General features: G+C 41.8%; 2 protein-coding genes across 2 annotated transcripts; both read left to right on the top strand.

Moving 5' to 3' along the window:
• The first annotated feature begins 556 nt into the window (after nucleotides 1-556).
• On the top strand, nucleotides 557-8,060 carry CENPH (centromere protein H). The gene is made up of 9 exons (XM_018918501.3): nucleotides 557-831; nucleotides 934-989; nucleotides 2,208-2,256; nucleotides 2,631-2,705; nucleotides 3,383-3,439; nucleotides 4,327-4,390; nucleotides 4,673-4,724; nucleotides 5,886-6,046; nucleotides 7,280-8,060. The coding sequence occupies exons 1-9, from the start codon at nucleotides 581-583 to the stop codon at nucleotides 7,370-7,372; spliced, it is 858 nt and encodes a 285-aa protein (XP_018774046.2). The 5' UTR covers nucleotides 557-580; the 3' UTR covers nucleotides 7,373-8,060.
• An 88-nt stretch (nucleotides 8,061-8,148) lies between these two features.
• On the top strand, nucleotides 8,149-15,328 carry MRPS36 (mitochondrial ribosomal protein S36). Its single transcript, XM_009094020.4, is given in 5 exon segments — nucleotides 8,149-8,254; nucleotides 9,295-9,358; nucleotides 13,640-13,684; nucleotides 13,687-13,841; nucleotides 15,058-15,328. Coding segments are annotated over 5 exon segments (321 nt in total). The 5' UTR covers nucleotides 8,149-8,215; the 3' UTR covers nucleotides 15,076-15,328.
• Nucleotides 15,329-16,438: the final 1,110 nt, after the last annotated feature.

The following is a 16,438-nucleotide window of genomic DNA, read 5'->3' as shown; positions in this document are numbered from 1 at the left end:
ACTCGGCCTGGTGGCAGAGCTCAAAGAGGAAGGAGAAATATTGAGGACTCTAGGAGACTGGCTGGTGGAGCTGTAATGTACCTTCCCTTTGACAATTACAGAGGCTGTCCAAAGTAGTCAGACATCGGAACAAGCTGCCCAGAGTTGTGAAGGAGTCAGCATCACTGGGCATGTTCAAAAATGTGTGAATATGACACCTGAGGTCATGGTTTAATGGACCATGGTTTAATGAACAGGATCACTGCGCTGGGCTGACAGCTGCACTTGCTCTTAAACCAAATAAAGTCTGGTTCCATACAGCAGCTCTCTTCACTTAGTGGCTTTTTTTTTTTTTTTTTTGCAGTCAATTTTTTACTTCCGTTAGTAGCTTGCACCTATTGCTTCTATCTCCACGCGAACACGAGGTGAGAGGCAAGGACGATTGCGCTTTACCTAGAGCTCTGCCAATGTTATTTTCTTTCCTCCCTTGCACGCACGGGACAAAGGCCACTGAGGGCTGGGGCACGCCCACCCCTCCGCTCCACTGCGCAGGCGCGGGGCGCGCGGGCCGCCGGGAGCCGCGCGTTTTGAAAGTGCCGTCATGGCGGCACTGACCTGGGACATGGCCCCGGCCCGGGCGCCGACCCCGATCCCTGCCCCAGCCCCGGCCCCGGCCCCGGCCCCGACTCCTGCCCCGGCCCCGGCCCCGGCCCCGACTCCTGCCCCGGCCCCGGCCCCGGCCCCGACTCCTGCCCCGGCCCCGACCCGAGAGCTGGAACTGACTCCGGCCTCGGCGTGGTCCCAGGGCGGTGGCGGAAGCTACGGCGACGTGAGTGTCCCCACTCTGCTCCGGTTAGTGAAAGCGGGACGGGACAGGACGGGACGGGGAGCAGCCCACGGGTGGGATGAAGGGATGCGCAGCCTTTGACCATTGTCGCTTTACTCCCGCCGCAGCCTGAGGGACCGAATGAAGGAGCAGCTCGCGGAGTACGAGACGGCTATTCTTGCCGGTAAGTATATCCCTCCTTGCAGTGGGATGTTGCACTAACAAAGAATGGGATGTGGCATTTATATTTATATTTTTATATATAAATATATATTTACATAGTTTTTTAATCTTTTCTTTAATTATTTATCAAAAGTGTTCCTTACGATAATTATGAGGTTTTTCCCCTGGCTGTACATTTTAACAAATTTTCTAGGCAGCTTTTGAGACACATCTGAATGTTTGCAAAGATACCATATAGCTGCTGCCCACTGTCCTCTCCTTTCTTTTCTGGGTTTGAACTTTAGGCTCTTCTGACATGTAGTGATGGTTTTCAGAAATTTGGTCACTTGGGGCCGAAGTCTTGCCAAAAGTTTGCCAGAGTGTTTGGCAATACTGATATAAGGTGTTTTCATTACCTGTAGAGTCACGAGATTATTTGGTTTGGAAGGGACAAACACATCTGGTTCCAAACCCCCCACTATGCACAGGCTCTTCCACTAGATCATCTTGCTCAGAGCCCATTCAACTTGACAGCCTGATCTTGAGCACTCCCAGGGATGAGGCATCCACAGCTTCTCTGGGCAATCTCTCTATCAGTGCCTCATCACCCCACAGTATATCTAATCTAAACCTACCATCTTTCAAATACAAACTACATACCCTAGTAAAAAGTTTTTCTCCAGCTCTCATGTAAGCTCCATTCAGGGACTGGAAGGACACAGCAAGGTCACCATGCTCCTTCTCCAAGCTGAACAACCACTCTCTCAGCCTTTTCCTCATAGGAGAGGTACTCCAACCCTCTAATCTTCACTGCCCTCCTCTGGACCTTCTCTAGCAGATCTGTGTCCTTCTCATATTGGGAATCCCAGGCCTGGATGCAGCACACCAGGTGGGGTCTGCCAAGAGCTGAGTAGAGGGGCAGAATGACCTCTCTTGACCAACTGGCCAGATTTTTGATACAGTCCAGGGTGCAGTTGCGTACATGCTCATCCACTGAACTATCCAGTGGCATATATAGAGCAATGTCAAGAACCAGCTCTAGCTCATCTAAAAAATGCTAAACTAATTATTTCTCTGCTACAACTGATGAACATAGCCTCATTAACAGTAAAAGATAATAGAGCTTTGAGGTAGAAGTAAGAAATTACTTGTTCACACAAAAAATGCTAATCCTTTATGCTCTATAGATTGTATTTTAAAGACTCTGTTGCGCTTGTTTTAGCAACATTCTCTTTTGCAGGTCAGGAAAATTTATTTGGTCATGGAATTGAAGAAAACTTTATCCAGAGGTATGTCATTGGATAACTTCAAAATTCTCTTCTAGTTATTCCTTCTTAGTGAATTACTAGATTTACAATCAGTACTTCAGAGAAGATTGGTGAAAATAATTGAAACTAAGAGGAATTGTGGGAAAGAAATGCTTTATTCATCCTCCCAATGTACTTCAGTATCTGATGTGGCTTTTAAATTTGCAGTCCTTTACATGATGGCTAGAATTCAATAATATAGTTCCACATGCTAAATTACTCCTGGCCCTAGTGATTTGTGGCTCACATAAACAATTCTTACATTAGAAATGTAGCAAGCAAGTTAAAATGTGACACTGCTTTTAAACTCTGTTATCTTCACACTTTTGTTTGTCTGATTGCTTTTTGTCTTTCAGTGCCACACAAGATTTGGAAAGAGATATAGAGGAAGCAAAAGTCTCTTTCCAGAACAAGATGTTGGCCTTGCAAAGGTAGAATTTTCTTCACCATTTATTTGGAGCATTTCGCTCTGTGTGTGCATACATAGAAGCATATATACATAGGTCTGATTAAAACAGGATTTTAAAGTGATATGGGAGATTGGGGAGATTTTAAGTACCATTGAACAATAGGAATGCAGATGGATATGCTGAAGAAAACAAAACAAAGAAAGCCCACCAAAACAGAAAACTTACAGGTTGAAATGTGTATACCCATAAGTTCTTTTACAGTTGGGAAAGAGTGACTGTACAGATCAGTAAGTGTATTTCTTGGCAATATTTTCCAAATGCCTATGAGAACATGGAAGTTGATAATGTTAGACATCCCATGTGTTTCATGGCTATTTATTTGAATTCACGCGTTTTCCCAGCTTCCTTTCTGCAGACTCTGGGATCAATGGTGTCCAAATATGTTGCTCAAGAGAAAAAGGAGTTGTCATTCTCACAAATAATCATTGATAAATCTTTCCTGTCCTGAGAGTTAAGCCCCATTATTTAAGAAGTGTGGTATTTAAAAGGTACTGAGTATTTTGTTTATATAATTCCAACGTGCAAGTGCACAAAAGTGGAATCCTGGAAATTATGTTCTTATATTACTTATTTAAATCTGCTTCTCTAGGTTTCTTATGAGTTCACATCAGTCATATGCTATTTCTTGCAATATGCAGGATCCAAATTATGGATGCCCTGAGAAACAAATTCAAACAAGATGATGAGGACTCACGGTAAGGCGTTCCTGGAGTCAGACAGCTGGAAAGCAATGGACTTGGCACAGTTTATTGTGACACATTTCTAGATTATTTCATTTTACTTCTTGTGAAACAACCTTCCTTTTTCTAGATTTGACAGAATGATATACTGTCTGCCTTCTGGCTAGAATCAGCATGATCAGACTTTATACACCCATGGTAGATTTGCAGTTGGGCTCTGAATTTACCCACATTTGATTACAGACATCATAACTGTTGATTCACTAGTGAGGACTGCTTGTAGCCAAGAGATCTTTTTGTCTTTAGTACCTGAATTACCTGCATTTTATGATAACTGAGCACATTGCAGGTTTGTAACAGGGCCTTGCCTCTGCTTTGCTGCATTTGTTAATTAAGTGTGTAGGAGCAAAATGTCTTTGAAATAGAACTGAAAGCTTAAACATTTTTAAAAGTAGCTTTTTGTTGCCTGCCCATTATTAACAGGTGGATGTATATGAAGTGTAATATGAGAAATTTAATTTCTGTCAGAAATACAGCTAAGAGATTGCATCTCCTTGATTTAGGAGCTTTAATTCATAGCCCTTTCCAGATGGCTAGGCTTTCTTGATGCCATCCAAACTCTGTGATATAAATTGTTGGACAGACTTAAATGAAATCTTAGGGAAATAGAGAGTGAAGTAACGGAACACTTTGGCCTCTACAATGGCACTGAGTGAGTATGTTAACTCTAAAAAGAAGTGATTTATTGTAAGTGTAAGTGCAAAAAGAAGTGATACATATTACTAATTTGCTCTTAGGAGAAATCAAAAATTATTTATTTAAACTAGATAAAGTTGATTAAAACATTTATGATATTAACTTATATTAGTTGTCTTAAGATATGCAACTGTTTCCTTCCTTAGTATGATCCTGGAAACAATGAAACACATAGTATTGCTCAGCCGGACAATAATTGACTATCAGCAGGTGAGTGGTATTTGTAGTTTGTGTTACTGGTGTGCAGGTCAGCCAACCTCAGCATGGTAAGGAGTGCACTTTGAAAGCAACATGACTCCACAAGTCATTCAAAGCTAAATATATGGTGATATGGGTACAGTTCCTACTGCTGTCAAAATTAAGCATTACTTAAAGTGATCATGTAAATAAGTCTGGTTTAGAGTTGCCCTTAGCTGTTTTTGAGAATTGAATTAGCATCTTTCAGTATTTTTGAAGACAAGAGTCTAGAAAATACTTTTTTTTTCCTTTCAGCAAGTACATCAGAAGGAAGAGCAGCTGATTAACCTTAAAAGGGAAAGACTCTGTAAGTGTGTTATCTGTATTGACTTTGGTTAGTATTTTAATGTAGAGTTCATATAGTTAATATTTTAAAGTTATACTTGTAGCAATTATAATTTCCATGGGAAGTAACAAAACACAGTTAGAAAACTTTTAAAAAGAGTAGAAAGTACTGTAGAGATGAGCTGGTGTGTTCCCTACTTGTGAGACTGACACATTAGAATGAGAGATGCAAGACAACACTCAAAAACAATGTTGCAGCATTTTAATATTTTAGGTAAGCTCCCCAGAAAGTTACATGTTGTTTAGTCATTTAAATCAGCCCTACAGCACCTAAAAGATCCTTTTTTGTCCTACTGCACATTAATGAGGTGTTTGCAGAACAGAGAGGGAATTTACTTAGAAAGAAGTATGTACGTATTGGTTTTCAGTACTCTTGTTAGAGTGGGTCAAATTTAGATGTGACATCAATATTCAGAGCTTCTTATGTGTTCTTTGAATGCTCACTCTTTCCTGACCACATTTGCCACCAATTTTAACAGCTATTATTTGATTCATTCACATGTAGGGAGTTGTGTATATGTTGACAGTAATGAGCAAACACAGTGAAATAACTGTTCACATGGGAAAAATGAACATACTGATATCTTTGTAAATAAAGGAAGGAATGCTCTGCCAGCATTCTTTCAACATATGAACAGCCCCTGAACACTTTTAATCAGTCTAGTTTTTAACCTGGTTTCCTATAGAAATAGTAATATTTGCTGGTCATGTTCATATGCTCCTTGTATGACTTTGGAATTTGGTTTCAGTGAAATCTGAAAAAGGAGTAAGGGTCTTTAAAAGGTATAAAAAAGACCTATAAAGGTTGTGGCACTCAAAAACAGGGTATAGGACAGAGATGCAAATTAGTCCCTGTGTGAGGGAAATGCAGGCAGCATACAATGTACTTTCTGTTTTGCTATTAGCCAGGGAACCAATTGATGTAGTTTGATAACCAAGTAGCCACAGCATGTGTTGATTCTTTCATAAAAGAAATATATTGAAGAATATTGGAGGGAACGAGTGGAGTGTGAAATAAGAGTTATGCACTGGAAGTGCTTTATGTGGCTGTGAGGAAAAGAGTATCTTCAGTTGTACTGTAAAACTAACTACTTAATGCTTAATTTTCCTAATAATGTAACAGCACTAAAAAAACGTGGAGGAGAGAAACTACAGCAAATTCCTACCATGATGAAAAGGCAAAAGGAGAAACAAGCAAGTGTGAATGTCATTGAAACAGAGAAGATGCTTAAGAAATTAGAAAAAGAAAGACAGATTATTACAATAATTAAAAATGTGTTCCAGGTAATGTGTGGCGTTTAGAACCCAGTTTACAAATTTTGATTACACTCAAGATAATATACTGTATGGCAAATATAACTTAACAACTCAAAATTGTTTTCTAAAACCTTTAAGTTTAACAGTGGAAAAACTGTGTATAGAAGGAAGACTTCAACTGCTTTAAAGGCTAAGAGAATGAAATTGTCACAAGCATCTTTGCATTATTTTTTTGCAGAGTTTAGAGACAGTCTATTAATCTGTCTTAGTTTCCTTAAAGGTGCAAAAATAATGCATCTTTCTTAAAGAATGTCTGTCACAATAATGGCTGTATTTCCTTCTACTCTGAGTCACCTCTACACCCTACCAAATCAGTTTCCTCATCTCATGATTAGAAAAAATGAAGAGGTGTTAATCCAATGTTACTAGGGAGCCTTCATCTGCCCCTTCTCTTTGTGTCACCCCCCTACAGTCTTGTGAAACCCTTGGCTTGGCCACAGCCAGTCTCCAGATTCCTTCAGCAGTGTAGACTTTGCCCTTTTGGTTATCCATGTGTCAGGGGCTGCTAACAGTCTGTATACATGCAGCAACTGGCAGGTCACCTGCAATGTGGAGTCATGCTAAGTGAGGGAAAAAACCTCATGGCTTGCATTAGGGTGGAAGGGTCTCAGGCTGCATAGGAATTATCAAGAACAAAAGAGCGTTCTGACTTTTTGTTCTGCATGCTATGGCTGCTATTATTTTGCATCGATAATGCCATTACATCTCAAATTGAGAATGAGAAATTTAACATTGTAGTGGGATTTATATCAGAGTCTAAAACTATCTCTTGGTTTTGTATTCCTGAAATTTTCTGAGCCCTAAGGAGAGCAAATACTCTTTGATTAAATTTAAATTCCCCCTTTCATCCAAAATGGCAGGGTGAGAATGTTAACTGTGTTATTTTTAGTTTGAGGCAAACTTTATTTCATTTTGTTAAAAATGTTCTCTAGGTTTCTGTGTTTACCATAGAGGTAGTATGCAAGGCCCTCTAGGAAATAAAAAAGCATGGATTTAGGTTTTTTTGCCTAAGTATCAACAATAGGATCTAAAGCAATACTTCCCTTCCTTCTTTTTTCCTCCATCCTGCCTACTTCAAACACTTGTGAATTTCAAGGGCTTTCAAATTAAAATTATAAAGCAGACTTTCTCTGAGATATTTTACTAGGAATTGTCCTTCACAAAGGCTTGTTTTAATCTGTAAATCTTTCTCATTTATAGAACGTCATAATTGGAAGCAGAGTTAACTGGGCAGAAGATACATCTTTAAAGGCAATTGTTCTACAGCTTGAAAAAAATGTGCATTTTCAGTGAGTCAGGAGATGTGGTGTTTATTTTATACATTGTGTGCATTTGACTAAACTTGATAAACTTATATGTATCTCAAAAACACACTTCAAGAATTTTAAAATTTGAACTTTCTGATAGATGTTCTCTCCAGAGAAATGGAATGTGTCAAAGCAGGCAGTAGAGCTGATGAAACTACCTGAAGACTCATTTCTCAAGCTGTCCTGTCTCAAGCACTTATTTTCCTCTGAAAGGCAGCAAGAACACAAGAAAAGTTTCAAGCTTTCATGTAGAAGTGGACTTAAACTGAGGATTTTCTGTACCCCTTTCCTGGGGACCAGCAGGCCAAAGAGCTCAAGCAGTGTGCACAACCCTGCTCAGTCTCAGTCAAAAGCTCAGTCAGGGAAAATTTATTAGCAAGTCTGGAGTTGGGATTATTTTTGTTTTAAGGCATTGTGTATAATTTTAAACACCTGTCCAGCTAATCAGTGTTTTAATTGCATGTCTTCACTAGCATTTGCACTTTTTTTCAGTTGGTGTTGTTTGTTTGATGTTTCAAGGAAATTGACTCTCGGGGCGTAGCACAGTTTGGGAGTGTGTAGTGTCCCTTTTCATCTTGGCGTGTAACTTCTCTTTTAACTTGGTGAGTGATCACCAGCTTTTTTTTTTTAGGTGATCTAATAATAAAAATAAAACGCTGATTTTCCTGAAAATGTTTTACTTGGTTTGGAGGGTTTTTTTAACTCATGGCAAAGCAGCTTGTTTGGCAGGCCAGGCCCCGCTCCGGGCCCGCCTCCAGAGAGAAGCCCCGCCCGCGGCCGGCGTTCGTGGCTGTGGGCGGGGCCCGCAGCTGCCCTCCGGCTCCGCACCATGGGCAGCAAGATGGCGGCCGCTACCAGGGCGGTGCAGGTAAGGGCGGCCCCGGGACGGCGGTGTCTGAGACAGCCGGAGCCCTGGCTCGGACGGCTGGGCTCGCTTCTGCTGCTGCCGCCGAGCAGCAGGTCGGGGCGGCCGCGGCTTGAGGACACGCCGCCGGGGCGGCCGATGTCCTTGGGGAGAGCTGTGCAGCCGCGCGCACCCGGTGTCGCAGGTGCCGGGTGCTGTGATAGCAGCGGGCGCGGAGCTGGCTGGCAGCTCCTCCCTAAGATGGGCCTCTGCAAAGTGAAAGTGCTTGGTACAGCAGAGTACAGCTCGCGATTCCGTGTGCTAAAGGAACCACGGCATGGTTTGGATTGGAAGGGACCTTAAAGGTCACCTAGTTGCAGCACCCCCCCGCCGTGGGCAGGGACACCTTTATTAGACCATGTTGCTCAAAGCCCCGTTCACCCTGGTCTTAGGCACTTCCAGGGATGAGACAGCCACAGATGCTCTGGGCAACTTGTGCCTCTGCTTCACCACCCTCAAAATAAAGAATTTCTTCCCAATCTTCCTAATCTTTCTAATCCAAACCTGCCCTTTGGGTTGTAAGGTCTCCCCTGAGCATTCTTCAGGCTGAACAACCCCAGCTCTGTGAGCCTGTCCTCACAGGAGAGGTGCTTCAGCCCTCTGAACATCTTAATGGCCCTGCTCTGGACTCACTCACCATGGTTTCGGTTTTTTTTTTTGCTTTGGGGACCCCAGAGCTGGACACAGCACTCTGGGTGGGTGCTCACCAGAGCAGATTGCATTGAGGTTGCATTTATGCAATGGCAGTGGCTGTTTCTGCATACACACACACTGATGAGAAAAGGAAGACAAAGTCTGTACCTGGTCTGGACCTCAGGGTGCAGGACTACTTTTTAAAGTAAATTTATTCCTGGGGTAAACTTAGGACTTCAAGAAGCAGTAAGTGTATCAGAGTAGTGGTACAGAGAGCAGCTGTTTGGAGTGGTTGTTTGATACATTTTGCATTGCATTTTATTATTCACAGTAACCTGTGTCTGTTTCTCCTGCTGCTGGTCTTCTTCTAGGTAGTCAAGCCACATACTCCATTAATAAAGTTCCCAGACAGAAAAAGTGGTCCCAGACCTAAAAGTAAGTATTTTGGGTATAGATACAGCTTGTGCCACATTTCTTTACATGGACTGTTTTATTTAAGAACCAGAACCCAATTTCTCTCTTTCAGCTGTACAGCTGAACTGAGTTTTTGAAACGTGCTTGGTTTAGTTTGAAGGCAACTCTTGAACTTTCTCCACAACTTCTTTTCTGTGCAGCTGTGTGTAGACACATAATGCATGCAGATCTATATTTTTTTGTCAAGAAAGATTCACAAGGATTTCCAGTATTTGTGTTCTACTTTATATAAAGTCACATTTTCCCAAATATTAATATTTACTGAAATTACTGTGCCCAAGTCACTTTGAAGTAACTTAGTTATTCAGTGATATTTGCATAAATGATGTTGCATTTTCCTCATTTTTTTCTTAACTGAAGTGTGTATTTTCTGCTGTTTTTTTCAAAACATGATTATAGCTGGGAGATCCAGCCTCTGTACATTTTGAGAAGTATTTTCTTGTGTTACTAACTAATGCTGAGGGGAAGAAAATATTTCATTGCAATCTTTGACATTAACTTTTATACCTATGTTGATATTTATGGTATTCCCAATACTACTATATTTAAACAACAGACTTATATTAGAAAAACGTTGATTTAGAAGTCCTTTTGGGTCAAAAAGCATCTGAAAGAAAAGTACGAGTTGTCTTTAAAAGCTCTGTTACATTATTTTCACTTCTTTTGATATTATATTATGCCTAGTTATTTGTCACAACATTATCAAGCTCACAGTTTAGCTTTAAGTTTAGTTTAACATTTGAAAGCCTCCACAGTGAATATAAATGCCTCTTCTGACTTGCCTGTGAACTCTTCAGGAATTTTTATGCAATAACTTTCTGTAAAAATTCTGTACATCTTGCACAGTTCAGCCAAATGCACCACCTATCATGCCAGTGAACTACTTTCTCAAAAGCTTGAAAATGTGTTTCTGACCTCTTGTTTATATCTGTGTCAAAAGATTCTTATGACTGTATCTTTTAAGAATGTTAGACTTTTCTACCTTCATCAGTATCTGTCATCTTGTTAGTAACTGCAACCTACTTTGTCTTGCTTGAATGCTGTAGCAAAATCTGCATTTAATTGTACCAGATCGTTGCTGCTACATAGCTAAATGGCTCCTCAGAGCAACTAGAGATGTGAAAGGCCAGCCAAATTCTAATGGGCCTATTACTACTGCAACATTATGGTCTCAAGCAGGGAAGGGAGAGATGTAGTAGAGACTGTAATAGAACTAAAGCAGCAACAGTAAAGTTTCTGATTACTGCACTTCTCATGCTTTTAATTCGCTAATGAGTCTACTCCAACTACACTTCAGACTGAAACATACAGTAGAGGAAAATCCTTGACAAATCCCTAGACTTTTGTGGTAGGTAAAGCAAGCTTGGAGAAACTGCTTTTTTTTTTCTTCTTGCCTTTTTTTTTTCTGTTTTCTTTTCTTTTTTTTTTTTTTTTTTTTTGTATGTGTGTTATTTCTTAAAACAAAAATACTTTGCCCCCTGTTTACAATAAATATGCTGCTTCTGATGGGCTCACTTCTGCCTTGCTCTGTTTGGGATCTTCCATTATTTCTGAACCACCTTGGGACTTTCAGACCCAGTCTTGTGACTGACAGCTTCTTAACAGGCCTCTCAATGGTAGCTTCGTCACAGTGCTGCAGGTGTTTGTTTGTCCCAATCCTACAACTGCATCAGACTCACTACGGCTAAAACTGGCTCCCTCTCCTTTGTGGTCATTGGTCTTGCTGGAGCCAGGAAGGGCAAAGGCAGGCAAAACTGGTGTTGTAGCTACTCACATGCTTTCATATATGCTTTCATGCTGCTGATTTTTTAGTTATATAGAGCTTCTGTCCAGCTGTTAGATGTTGCACTTATCCTGCTCAATTTTCTGGAGCTCTGGGAAGGGCTTCTGTGGAAGCATTCAGCTTTGTCAGGTGTTATACCCTTACATATCACAGAATCACTAGGTTTGAAGAGGCCTTCAAGATCATCAAGTCCAACCCATCCCCTAACACCTAAACCAGACTGTGGCACCAAGTGCTACATCCAGGGATGGTGACTCCACCACCTTCCCGGGCAGACCATTCCAGTACTTTATCATTCCTTACATAAAAAACCTTTTCCTGATATCCAACCTGTATTTCCCTTGGTGCAGCTTAAGACAGTGTGCTCTGATTACGTCAGATTTTGCCTGACAAAGAGACCAATCCCCACCTTGGCTACAGTCCTGGGCTGTAGCCCATCCTGGCTACAACCACCTTTCAGGAAGTTGTAGGGAGTGATAAGGTCACCCCTGAGTCTCCTTTTCTCCAGGCTAAACTTACCCCAGCTCCCTCAGGCGTTCCTCACAGGGTTTGTGTTCCAAGCCCCTCACCATCCTTGTTGCCTCCTCTGAACAGGCTCAGGTGTCTCAATGTCCTTCACAAACTGAGGGGCCAGAACTGGGCACAGCACTCAAGGTGCTGCCTCACCAGTGCTGAGTACAGGGGAAGGGTGACCTCCCTGCTCCTGCTGGCCACACTATTCCTGACACAGGCCAGGATGCCACTGGCCTGTATGGCCACCAGGGCACAGTGCTGGCTCCTGTTCAGTCAGCTGTCACCAGTACCCCCGGGTCCCTTTCTGCCTGGGCACTGTCCAGCCACATTGTCCCCAGCCTGTAACGTTAATGGGGTTGTTGTGGCCAAAATGCAGGACTTGACAACTGGACTTGTTAAACTTCATCCTGTTGGACTCTGCCCATCCATTCAGTCATTCCAGGTCTCTCTGCAAAGCCATCCTACCTTCCAACAGATCAACACAAAATCCCAGCTTAGCGTCATCTGCAAATTCACTAGTAAAAGACTCAATCCCCTCATCCATGTCATCAATAAAGATATTGAGCAGAGCTGGTCCCAGCACAGACCCTGAGGGACACCACTGCTGACTGGCCCCAGCTGGATGCAGCACCATTCACCACTACTCTCTGGCCCGGCCATCCAGCCAGTTCCTAACCCAGCAGAGTGCTCCTGTCCAAGCCATGGGCTGCCAGCTTTTCCAGGAGTGTGCTGTGGGAGTGTCAAAGGCCTTGCTGAATCTAGGTACCAACATCCACAGCCTTTCCTGCATCCACCAGGCAGGTCACCTGGTCATAAAAGGAGACCAGGCTGATCAGGCATGACCTACTCCTCCTAAACCCTTGCTGGCTGGGTCTGATACCCTGGCCATCCTGTAGGTGCTGTGTGATGACACTCAGTATAAGCTGTTCCATAACCCTTACTGGGTACTGCGGTCAGGTTGACTGGCCTAAAATTACCAGGATCCCCCTTCCCACCCTTTTTATAAATGGCAGTCACATAGGCCAGCTTCCAGTCCTCTGGAACCTCAGCAGTAAGCAAGGACTGCTGGTAAATGATGGAAAGCGGCTTTGCAAGCTCATGTTCCAGCTCCCTCATCACCCTGGGATGGATCCTACCCCATATATAGGACTGAGTCCTGAAATGAACATATTGCTATGATCTCTGCCCTGCCTAGTGGGGCAATTGCAGATTTCCTTTGTAAAATCAGCTATGGTGGGACAGACCTAAGGTTTGGAACGCTGACTGTGACATTGCCCTTTTGTCATCTCTTCTATCTGCACAGTCAAGGCAACTTTCCTGATGTGAATTTCAGAAGCTAAGCTCCTGATCCTCACCTGTGAAGAACTTAATGCCCTCCTCGGTCTTTACATTTCATTAACATTGATTCCTGATGCTGGATACTTGGTGGTCATTCTGCACATCATTACCAAAATGTGATAGGATGCCATTTTGTAATATTAAAATGGGCACAGCACTGCATTGCATGTTGTGGCCTGTTGTGGTTGTGAGCTTTATCTTTCTGTAAGCCTCTAGATCTTTTTCACTTGTCTGTCTTTTCAGTTGCAGTAAACAAAACGCATCATCTCAGTTATCTTTCTACATAATTGTCCACACACAAACATTTACATGCTTTTTCTCCAAGTACAGCTTCCCAGTAAAAAAGCCGTTGTTAGGGTGTATGTTGATAAATCTTTTGTTTCTACATCAGTGTTTCTGCCATTCAGACTACTGTCAGAATTTTTAGATTCTGCACTTGATACATTTAACAACAATAAAAGTAGGTTGTGAGAAGTAGAGTGATTTAATTCTTTTAGGTGTTTGTTATAATGAATAAGATTTTCAAGCAATGATAGATTTTATTGGCTGCTTATTAATTTTACAGTCTAGTAATATTTCTGTAAATGGTTTTGAAATCTGGGTTTCAGTACAGGGTTCTCTACAAGCAAGTATGCCATCTCTCCTTGCTTCAAGACACAGGAATCTGTAGGAGGCATATCACCGGCCTTTCAAAATATTTCACCTGTTAGTAGAGTACAAGGCACACCAGATACTTCTGAATTAACAAGAACTTTACCTCAGAAATACAGAAGGAAACAAATGTCAGATGAAGAGATTGAATATATTCAAGTAAGTTTTCTTTGGCTAATTTCTACATCTTCTGGTATGGTATTACATAGTAATACTATATAAGAGTGTGCCCTGGGCTTTCATGGTTTTCATATGTAATACCCAATGTACCAATTCTTAATATGGAAAGTACCAAATATAAATATATATATCACTGTTTAGTAGCTTGTGGTACCAAGCTACTAAACAGTAGTAGAGAGGTTTAGACTTAGAACAGATGTGCAGGTAAGCTGGTGATAGTCACAGCCTGCATTAATTGCCACCACTACCTGTTTTATAACAGCTGTTTAATGTGTAATTTGACTTTGCTGGGCAGGATCACAGAAGTCTGTTCTTAGACCAGAAAAGGCTATTACCAGGTGATCAAAGTACAAAATATTTCTCAAATTAGTTTTATAAGTTATTTATTAGTAAATTAACTCTTGTATTTCTAGTAGTAGAAACATTTTATTAAACTTGATATAAGTATTTTCTGCAATAACTGTAACTATGACATTGTACATGAAAGGCAAGAAAAACCTGTTTTTACTCTGCAACAATTCTCAGTTGTAAAAACTGATGGTTGAAAAAGGAGAATGAATAAAATATGAGGAATTTGTGAGGTGATGGTGAGTTTGAAATGAAAAGATGCTTGCAAAGCTTTATTAAATGGTAAGGACATATACAGCATAACCATGTTAGTAGAGGAAATCTAGAAATCTTCATATATGCAAATAGGCTGCATCTATATAGTAGAAATAAAATCAATTATTTCCCATAGCAATACACTTCTTGTTGGGAAAATAATAAACTGAATACCTTTCTGATTTCTCATTAAGAATGTAATGACTCTGCTTGGCTTTGTTTTTACTTTGCACTTTGGAATGTAGGCAGCAAAAGTTATTTTAAAACTTGTGTCTGTTAGCATAATGTTTGTCAGACCTTTTGAAGGTTAAGAGTCAGGTTTCTTCAGAGAAAGAGACACAGAAGCAGCTGTAACTGTAGGTAGCATGTATTGATTTTTTTGTGCTTTCCCTTGAAAAAAATGTAGCCATGACTGGTGGATACTGATATTTGGCAAACTACCTGTTCTTATATAGGTAGAAAAGTCAATATTTAAATCAGAAATTAAAACTAGAACTGTGTCTCTTAGTCTATAACAGTGTAAAAGAGAATTTGATCTCAGTTTTAAGTTCTATTAGTGGAATATATTTAACTGTATGCTTTTCTTTTACAGCGTGGAGGTCCAGAATAAATGTAGAAGATAGTTTCTTGCCGCTGTTGAAGAATGAGGCATTATATTCACAATAAAGGCGTTAAATTAAAATGCCTTAATATTAAAAATTATTGTATACTAATAGCTTTAATAAAATCTCATGTGATGGGTGAGAAGATTGACACAACACACAAGATACTGATTTGTTTGTGACTGAGAAGGATTTTATGCTGATGGCTAATAGCAACTGAATATATATGATATCTGCACCATTAAAATATTTTTCTAATTAGCCGTTTGGAAAGTCAACAATCTAACAGTGTCATTTTATTTTTCCACTGGTTGAGATCACAAAGTCGCAAAATAGATCAGATTGGAAGGAACCACAGTGGGTAATTTTTTCTGACCTTCCTGCTCAAGCAGGATCATCCCAGAGCGCATGGCACATGATTGTGTCCAGATGGTGTTGGATATTTCCAGTGAGGGAGACCCCACACCCTCTTTGGGCAATCTGTTCCAGTGCATGGTCACCTGCACAGTAATGTTCTTCCTCATATCCAGGCAGGACTTCCTAGGCATCAATATCTGCCCATTGCCTCCTGTTCTACTGCTTGGCACCACTAGGAAGAGTCTGGCCCATCTTGGCCATTTGCCTTCAAGTACTGATAGATGTTGATGAGGGCTCCTCTCAGTTCTATTTCCTTGAGGCTGAACAGCCCCAGCTCTCCCTGCCTTTCCTCACAAGAGAGATGCTCCAGACCCCTCATCACCTTGGTAGCCTCTGCTGGACCCACTCCAGGAGCTCCTTGTCTCTGTTGTGCTGAGGAGCCCAGAACTGGGCACAGCACTCCAGGTGAGGCCTCAGCAGGGCTGAGTACAGAGGCAGGATCACCTCCCTCCACCTGCTGGCAAGGCTCTTCCTAATGCCTCCCAGGGTACCACTGGCCTCCCTGGCCATCAGGACACGCTGCTGGCTCATGGAAAGCTTCTTGTCCACCAGGACCCCCAGGTCCTTCTCCACAGAGCTGCTCCCCAGCAGGTCAGCCCCAGCCTGTGCTGGTGCCTGCGATTGTTCCTCCCCAGGTGCGGGGCCCTGCACTGGCCCTTGCTGAATTTCAGATGGTTCTTTGTCCATCTCTCCAACCTGCTGAGGTCCTTCTGAAGGGCTGCACTCCAGGGTATCAACCACTCTGTCCAGCTCTGTGTCCTCTGAATTTGCTGAGGAGGCATCTGCCCCTTCATCCAAGTGATGGATGAAGTTAAACAGTTCAGCACTGAACACCACTAGGGGTGACACTAGAGGGACACCACTAGGGACAGGCCTCCAACTAGACCCTGTGCCACTGATTGTAACCTTCTGGGATCTGTTCAGCCAGTTCTTCATCCCCTTCACTGGCCACTC

The sequence above is a fragment of the Serinus canaria genome, chromosome Z (assembly GCF_022539315.1).
Source record: "Serinus canaria isolate serCan28SL12 chromosome Z, serCan2020, whole genome shotgun sequence".
NCBI classification, from domain to species: domain Eukaryota; kingdom Metazoa; phylum Chordata; class Aves; order Passeriformes; family Fringillidae; genus Serinus; species Serinus canaria.
The sequence above is the reverse complement of the archived record's forward strand: the minus strand, read 5'-3'. Positions and strand labels throughout refer to the sequence as shown.

What these genes read in the sequence shown, in the direction of transcription:
- CENPH (XM_018918501.3), top strand. Translation starts at nt 581, where the DNA reads ATGGCGGCACTGACCTGGGACATGGCCCCGGCCCGGGCGCCGACCCCG. An exon ending in GAAGAAAACTTTATCCAGAG is followed by an intron (nt 2,257 to 2,630) that starts GTATGTCATTGG and finishes TTTGTCTTTCAG; the next exon opens with TGCCACACAAGATTTGGAAA. An exon ending in CAAGATGATGAGGACTCACG is followed by an intron (nt 3,440 to 4,326) that starts GTAAGGCGTTCC and finishes TTCCTTCCTTAG; the next exon opens with TATGATCCTGGAAACAATGA.